The 9,002-nt window shown below is 49.1% G+C and overlaps 1 protein-coding gene across 1 annotated transcript; it reads right to left on the reverse strand.

Moving 5' to 3' along the window:
• Positions 1–550: 550 nt before the first annotated feature.
• Positions 551–8,971, reverse strand: LOC144165823 (uncharacterized). The gene is made up of 3 exons (XM_077695601.1): positions 8,929–8,971; positions 3,793–3,926; positions 551–940 (listed from the first exon to the last, which is right to left on the reverse strand). Exons 1-3 carry the CDS (start codon positions 8,969–8,971, stop codon positions 551–553), a joined length of 567 nt encoding a protein of 188 aa, XP_077551727.1.
• Positions 8,972–9,002: the final 31 nt, after the last annotated feature.

Raw genomic sequence — 9,002 nt, forward strand, 5'->3', positions numbered from 1 at the left:
CTTAGTTTCCGTCGATCGCCTCAAGCCCGCTTTCACCGACGCTGCACTGACTGCGTTCCACTCCACCATCCACCATTCCACGCTGAGCACCACCACTCTCCCTTCCATTGGCAACACCACCCGTGAACCTAGAACACAAAGACTGCGTTTTGCTGTGCCGCTTTCTACAAGGACTCTCCTCCAGACTGTGGCTCAAGCGGTGGGGGCTATGTGGCGGCTATGTGGCGGCGCCCCAGCGGCGATGGCACTGGGGCTGGGTGAGAACCAAGTAGTGCGGACCACGGGGCGCCGCCGGTGCAAGCAGCCACGAAAGCCGCGAGCGTGGAATAAAACGGGGCCCCAGTTTCTGGGTGCACAGCATAGCGTTCAGACGTGTCTCGGCTCGTCTCTCTGTCGAGTTCGCGACACATCCTTCCAAACCAGTCAGTCCCTCCATCTCCTTCATCGTCTTCATCTTCCTCTTCCGCAGCACATCTCTGTAACTATCTCACAGCCATAGAGGGATTGTCCTTATCTATAGGTATAATATGTGTCTAATTAATCCATAACACTATCCCCCCTGCTGCCGTAGGGGCGTGAGAAGGCCGAAGGGACCTGTATAATGGCGGCCCCGCAGCAAGGTTCGCGGCAACTGCCTAGCGCACGTGGCAAGGCAGTTTTGCGTTATGTGCCCGCGCTCGTTGCAGCGGTAGTGAAAGTTGGCGACAGGGTCGTTGCCGCCGGCCTCGGGGAAGTCGCGTCTGATTTGCTGAAGGTGCCCGCAGTAGTCGTATTCGCAGTTCTTCCACTCACTGTTGGGGCAGTGCTGCGAGATGTGACCCAGCTGGTGGCAGATGTAGCACGTCTTCTTTTGCTTCTTGCACTGGCGGGCAGTGTGGCCCATCTTGCTGCAGTTGTAGCAAGACATCTCCTCCGGTCTCTGCTGGTAGTCCTTGGAGACGTAGGGATTAAAAACCAGCCAAGAACACGGAGACACAAGGAAAGAAACAGACAGGACGATGCTGGACTAACTGCTGGTGTTCTCGAGTAGAGCAGAGAGATAAACGGAAAGCCCAGTGCACAGTGTATGTTTTGTGAACCACGGGCGTGGTTTATCAGATTCCCTTGACGTGCGGCAAAGTATACATCGGCCAAACAGGGCCAAACCGGGCGATCGGCCAAACAGGGCGACAGGACTAGGGAGCACTATGCTTCTCTTAACTTTTCAGACGGTGCTCATTTGCCAACCCACTGTCGCGATTGTCGCGATAGTCGCTGCACACTTGTGTTTGATAAAACTGCAATCTTAGGACGTGGCCAGACGAAGTTTGAGCGTGAGATTTTAGAGGCTTTCTATATTAGGACTGCGGGACAGCAGCGCTGCATAAGCGTTGCGTCTTTGAGCCTTTCTGACAAGGAATGTTCCTTTCTTGGGGGTAATCTGCGATAATTTCACAGAACGTGTTTTTGGGTGAGTTGGTACATACTTAAATGGAAGGTTTAGCGCAAAAAAGACGAGGACGGTGGAAAACATGACAGGCGCTACTAACAAGTGAGTTTATTTCGAAAAGCACAAACATATATATAGCAGGCATACACTGAAGAAAAAGAAGGAAAGGAAAAAAATTACACACATCACGGTCATCTGGCGAACATCAGAAAAAGTATGTAGAAATGCACTTTCCTTATCATAAATAGAAAGCGACGGTACACTTACGCACATTGGCCCCTTTCTTTTTATGAAAAAAGCCTCGGCAACCTCACGTGCGGTAGCATCTCTGCTCCTTTCGATTATTTTTGTTTTGTCCAGATTGGGTTTACAGATTGGGTTGACAGAATCACAATCTTTACAATGTTGTGGAAAGTGCGCACCAGTTCCATTTTTTATCGACAAGGCATGTTCTCTGAGGCGGTCATTAATGCATCGGGCGGTTTGGCCGATATACACTTTACCACAAATCATAGGGATCTCGTACACAACACCAATCGCACACTTAATAAACGTGTAGCTTGAATGGAAAGCGCTTAAACTTTGACTAGTAAACAAGGACGAGAAAAACTACAACACAGGACGAAGCGCAAACTAACAACTGATTTATTTACGTGGATGAACATATATATATACAAGTGCTTGTGTGGAAGGGAAACACAAAAACAAAGAGATACAAAAAGATACAAAAAGTTTGAACGTGTGTGATTCCAACTGCACACTGTGTACAAGAAGCGCGTGCTCAGTTCTTAGCGCGACAAGAAGTCTATTTCTCTTTTTGATAATGTGATAGATGGTGCGCTGACGTAATCCCCTTCTTTACGTCAGGTAAGGAACATTTGCAACATTTTCCTGGCAGGCATTGATCGGGATCTGAGTCAGTCGCTCAAAGGGAACACAGTTAAGGTTTTCAGATATGTCGACGATTTTTTGGTTCTTTTGAGAAGACAGGACAAGTAACATATTCTAACACAGTCACGGAAGTTTTAAGTCATTTTCATCAGGGTGGGAAGGGTTTAACTTTTACACATGAGCTACCCCTTTACAGTAGACTCCAGTTTTTCGACATTAACCTAACTTTTATGGACGATCACGCGTGCTGGGAATACTCACCTAGAACCTCCAAGGAACTGTTTCATTTTGATTCCGCTCATTCTAAAACTGTAAAGCGTGCCATCGCCACTATGTGCCTTTAGTCTGCGCTGTACGAATCGTGTGAGCATGCTATGGAAAGCAGTTTTGACCATCAAATGGCCAGGCTTCAATCTCCTGGCTTTCCGGGCTCAACCCTTACCGCCGAGGCGGAGGGTTTGCTAAAGAAAACGAAATGTGCCCCTCAAAGGGCTAATGTTGAGCACTTGCAAAATGAGCCAAGGCCTGCGGTCATACCGTACTCGCACCGAGTTGCACACAACCTTAAGAAGGTCGCTTCCAAGTACAGCATACCGGTTGGGTTTTCAGCGACCTTGAAACTTGCCACGCTGTGCTGAAGAATAGCGCCAGAGATGAAACGCAAAAAATGCAAGAGGCATGTCACGACGTTTATTAAGTGTGCGATTGGTGTTGTGTACGAGATCCCTATGATTTGTGGTAAAGTGTATATCGGCAAAACCGGCCGATGCATTAATGACCTCCTCAGAGAACATGCCTCGTCGATGAAAAATGGAACTGGTTCGCACTTGCCACAACATTGTAAATATTGTGATTCTGTAAACCGAATCTGTAAACCCAATCTACACAAAACAAAAATAATCGAAAGGAGCAGAGATGCTACCACACGTGAGGTTGCCGAGGCTTTTTCACAAAAAGAAAAGGGCCCATGTGCGTAAGTGTACCGTCGATTTCTATTTATCATAAGGAAAGTGTATTTCTACATACGTTTTTCTGATGTTCGCCCGATGACCGTGATGTGTGTAATTTTTTCCCTTGCCTTTCTTTTTCTTCAGTGCATGCCTGCTATTTATACGTTTGTGCTTTTCGAAATAAACTCAGTTGTTAGTAGCGCCTGTCACGTTTGCCCCCGTCCTCGTCTTTTTTGCGCTAAACCTTCCATTTAAGTGATACTTTCTTGTGTGCGTGCTGTTCGATTTTGTAATTATCGGGAACTTTATTTTTTAGTTATGTACGAAGCGATAAGCACCACTTGTTGAGTTCTGCCCATGCGCAGCTTGTTGTTGGGGGTGGTTGTTGTTTTCTTTACAAAATTTAGTTGTTAGTCCAGCATCATCCTGTCTGTTTCTTTCCTTGTGTCTCCGTCTTCTTGGCTGGTTTTTAATCCGTAAATCGTGAACCAACAGGCCCAGCTTTTCACGTTGCTTGGAGATGTAGCCCGTGCCGTTGCAACTATAACACCGGGACTCAGCCTCCTGGCAGTCCCTGGCAAAGTGGCCTATCCGGTTACCCTTGTAGCACCTCGTCCTGATGGGCGGCTTGTAGTCCAGGCAGGCATGTGCCAAGACTTAGTTCATCGGGCGACAAGGACCAATTTGCGCGGTATCGTTTTTTGGCCTTGATGGGACATGTGTAACGCAGCAATTCATGTATATCTTCATATGTGATAAGCATTCACAACCCGTATATATGTTTGACATTTGTAATAAACCTTCAGTTGCTAGTCCAGCATTGTCCCTGTTAGTTTTTGTTAACATTTATTCCATTGTTTCCATGTTCAGCTGGTTTCTTCCAAACTAATATGCACCAACTAGCCAAGCAACAAAACCTCCTGTCTTGTAGTTCATGCGGCCACCACGGCCGCGGCGACCACAGACCCAGCCGTGTGGGTCCAGGTCACTGCCCCTGCTTCCTCCGCCCCCTCCGTCTTGGAAGCACTCGCGTGCAGTCTCCCAGCTTGTGGCACTGTTAGCACTCTCCGTCGTCGTCGTGCACCTCATGCTCCGCCTCCGCCTTGGTCTTCTGGAAACTCGCTTACATGGGGCTGAGAAAAGCACTTGCTGGAACAATACGTGTTCAGCGTGTTGCCTTGTACTTCCGCTTCCACCATAGTCTTGAAACGCCATGAGGATTGCGCGGAATGACAACACAGAGAAGACAACAGGACGAGCGCAACTAACAACTAATTTATTCAAGGGCTTACGCCCCCTTAAATATAAGACAAATTGGCGCAAGCGCCGAAAATACATGTGCAAAACGCCAAGAGAGAACATGTTCACCATCAACCCTACTGGCAAGACTTGAACAATTCCGACTCTCTTTTATACAAAGCCAACGATGTGTGACTCACGCAATTGTACGCATTATTTATCAAGAAGGCTTCCATTATCTCACGCGCGACATCGCTGCTGCACTTGCCAAGAATCTTAATTTCATTCAGTCGGTTAACGTCCTAGTTCCTGCCCGTGGCGGTACACCTGTGCTAACAGCTGCTACTGCTCCGATCTAATATCCGTGTGCCTCTTGTGCTGCAAACCCCACAAAGACACGATCAACAAAACCTTTCCACTTAGCACGCATACACATTATTAGACGTACAACCAAAGCAAGCATAGGTGAGAGCAGGCAAGACCAACCAGCAGCTTTTGTACGAGTAGGAATGTCACCATGCCGCTTGCAGCTTGGCTTTGGCGAAAATGTTGTTCCGAGACCAGCCTGTTAGAACCAGCCACATCCGACGATCAGAGGCCAAATTGGGCTTTCGGCTACCACAAACTCGACACGGTGGAGCCTCTCGAGGACACTCACATCCAGAAGCACGTATCCAATCGGTTTTATTTCAGCTCCGCTGAAAGCAAGCAACCGGGTCGCGGGTGAGGACTGAAATAAGTGGGGCACGTGAGCGATGAAAGAACGGTACAAAATGTTGACGGCAGCACCCGTGTCTACTAGAGCCTTCCGTGATTTGCCCCGCAAGACCACGTCCAACCACACGTAAGGAGCGTGGTGGGGAACCTTCGCTCTCACTGTGGCGTTGTCCGGCATTCCCGCCACCACAGTGGGCACAGACAACACTTCTGGGTTTACCTCGTGTGTAGTTGCTTCTCTGACCCTGGGTACTTCTGGTGCATCCGATTCCGTCCGCCCTGAAGTAACCTCTGGCGACAGGCGAGGAGCTTGGTATGTTACGTGGGTTCCGACCCTCGACGACCCGTGCTGGCGTTTCCCGGTCGGCTAAACAGAGAATCTGCTCGGCGCTCACAATAACGCGCATAGTGACCAGGGGCCCGACACAGGTAACTGCCCAAGCGAGGAGGGTGCTGCCGAACCCCACCGGAAGGTAGCCGACAGTTTGAAGTCGAAGAGATGGACTCAACTTGCTGTGCAGCAGGGGATTCTACATCTCAAGCTTCGAGCGCCATTCCTAGAGCCGTACGGACAGTCATCGGCCGAGCGACACGCACAAAATGCTGTACGTTGCGGTTCTCCAGGAGCATCAAAAAATGCTCCGGTGCCAATAAAGATCTTCTGTGGCGTTCGGAGAACCCGCGAGTGGCTTCTGCGTTTGTAGCTCCACGCGATTCGCGAGGTCCTCTACAGTCATACCTTGCTGTCGCACACGCTTCAGCTCAGCAAAATGCAGGCTCTGAAAACGGGCGTCACCAAAGCGGTCGTCTATGGCCCTCATTAAGCTGGTGTAGTCGAGTCTCGTGTGCTCCGGCGAGTATTTTAATACATCAGAGGCAGGATTACGTAGCTGTGCCACCAGAAAACGAGCCTGGTGAGACAGAGACTGTTGGAAAAATGCGAAAGAAAGAAGAGGTGGCCATTAGCAGCTGCCTCCTACTATCACTATCATTGTACAGTTCCGTCCGCCATTAAAAATTATCGCTCACGTCCCGCGGTCCTCGCCTCGGTTCTTTTACAAAATGACCAGGATCAAAGGATAACACAGTTGAAGACCTGAGTGCGCACCACCCCACAACGACGACGTGAGTGACCGCAACGATCGGACTGAACTGTCACCGCTGACCATTGACCGCAAGCGTCCACAAGAAAACTTAAGGAATTGAGGACGAGTCAACCGTGCATGTATCGAATCCCAAGCCCTCAACCATTTTACCGATTCTTGACGGACGTCTCGCGGAGACAACTGAAAGACAACGACCACGGCTTCGACATCAACGACAACGCCTTCGACATTCCACCGAGCGTGATCCTTCCTGACGACTACCTAGACATTAACGACGTCGAGAATGGACCTGCAAAACCTTTGCCAAAGAAGAAGCGTAATCCGACAGGACATCAAAGCACTGATCGACGACATAAAATCACGCATTACTGACGAGACATCATCAATCGGTGAGCTAATTTTGCTGAAAAAAAGTTTATTAGAAAAATATGAAATCCTGAAGAAACTGGACGGTGAAATTGAAGAGCTTGTCGAATTGGATGATTTAGAGAAAGAATGTGAAGCATCAATAGAATTCTAAGATTCAATCCTGCTGACAAAATTTAGAATGGAACGATTGTTCCCAGAATTACAAAAATATCCTAGCAATGACACTGTAGCAATAGCCTCCGAATGAGACGACAGCACCATAAAGAAGAAAGAGTCAGCACTAAAGAACAGTGGCCGTCCTAACGAAAACAGCGATTTGGCGGCACCTCCGAAGGACCATCGTCAGGAGCCCCATGTCACCGCACGAGCTGGTACTTTCAAAGTACAACGTAATGCCTGAATTGGCAAAGTGCAGGCAGAGGCTCCTAAGGCTTGCTCAGATGAACTGACAAAAACTTTTTCCACAGTTGACGCTGCAAGCGATGAACCTGTGTCATTACCTCCAATGAATATACAGAGGGATAGAAGCGACGACACTACTTTGGAGGTACCAAAAAAGAAGTCTTCTGCGCAGGATTTGAAGAGATTAAAAAGTGTGCACCGCAGAACGAACGACTTCATGGAACCCCGAAGGTGAACCAAAGAACACTGCAGAAACATCGACAGATTGACGCAGTTACAGGCGCACCTGTCGATCGTTCAATTATATGTTGCCATCACGGAAACACGACTTTGGTGGGGATTTTATTGAATAGAACAAAACGTGAAAATTTTATAACCCCGATGCCAAAACAACGACGGCGAAAATGGGGAAGCCGGACAACCCTACGACATGCAGGTACAAGTAGCACAAATAAGGCTCAACCGAAACGTGTGGTCCAGTACAATGCGAGACTAAAAGCAAGGAATCAAGGGAAAGCCACATGTCGAAGGACCTGTATACACCTGAAGAGATACATACGGTACTTGAATTTCCTTAGGACCCGACAGTCAACCCGACGACCATGCCGCATGAAGTTTGTACGAAGTCTGCAAGGTCGTCATCCAGGACGAACGACGGTGCAATCGAGTCGATTACCCTGCTCAGATTCTGCAAGGCGCACATAACACAAACGCACCAAGCATCGATGGAAACGAAAGTATAGACTGTACTAACACAGGGTGGCTACGACGTTCATGACAAGAATTTTGAGCACATTGAACTTATCACGGGACCTTAGACAAAAGTGTTGTGTTAAAAGACGAGTGCTTAATGACCGTTGAAAACTGCAATCCTTCACGTCATGCCCATTCTCCTCCGCCATTTATCGCGTGGCCGGGAGGATGTTGGAAAAATTCGAAAGGAAGAAGAGGTGGCCATTAGCAGCTGCCTCCTACTATCACTATCATTGTACAGTTCCATCCGCCATTAAAAAGAATCGCTCACGTCCCGCGGTCCTCGCCTCGGTTCTTTAACAGAGACCAACCACTGGACACAGCAACCGACTCAAAGTGAATACGGAAGTCTTACCACGAAGTAGTGCCATCAAAAACGAGTGGACGACGTTAAACACACTGGCGCTGACAGATGGAAGGTACACCGGTGGCAGTCAGGTCTGGGCCAACCGGTCGACAGGACGACTCCAGGACCGCCGTACGATTGGATAGGTCAGCTATTCGACCGTTGGCATCCGCTAACCCGGCCGTCATCTTCGCAGCAATTGAGCTCAACTTTTCGTGTATGACGCAGGTATGGTGGTACAGGTGGCTGACGAGATGTCCAAAGAGCGCTTCTCATTGGCCTGAGTGCGCTTCATTCATCGTGGCAAAGTCTGAGACAATGTTGGGGCTTGACGTTGGTGAAACATGAGGCTCGGGCAGACCCTGAGCTCTAGCGTGGCCCCCGTCGTCGACACAGTGGACATACTGAGTGGTGACCGGGCAGCTGGCAGAGAAACCACCCACGGGAAGCAATACGGATGAGTCAATCGCTGGCACAACTACTTGTGGCACGAACATGCCACCATCTTGGCTTGTAGTCGCGCGGCTCTGCCTCTCAGGTGACTCCTCGATTCTGGATGCAGGCGTGGCAAGAAGGGACGGCATCTCGGTGAGAGCTCGAGCTTGACTGTGGCTAATCATGGCTATCCCACCGCTGCCACCAAAAATGCTACGGCCAACTATTCACAAGGGCGCATCGGTTCACAGGAACACAGGAACTGTAACAGGTTTAATCATCAGTCCGTACCAGTCAGTCCCGCGATCACCTTCTTCATCTTCATCTTCCTCATCCCCCACCCATCTCTCTAACTAGCTCACAGC

The sequence above is a fragment of the Haemaphysalis longicornis genome, unplaced genomic scaffold (assembly GCF_048455015.1).
Source record: "Haemaphysalis longicornis isolate Haplotype H1 unplaced genomic scaffold, Haemaphysalis longicornis Haplotype H1 scaffold_15, whole genome shotgun sequence".
Lineage (NCBI taxonomy): Eukaryota > Metazoa > Arthropoda > Arachnida > Ixodida > Ixodidae > Haemaphysalis > Haemaphysalis longicornis.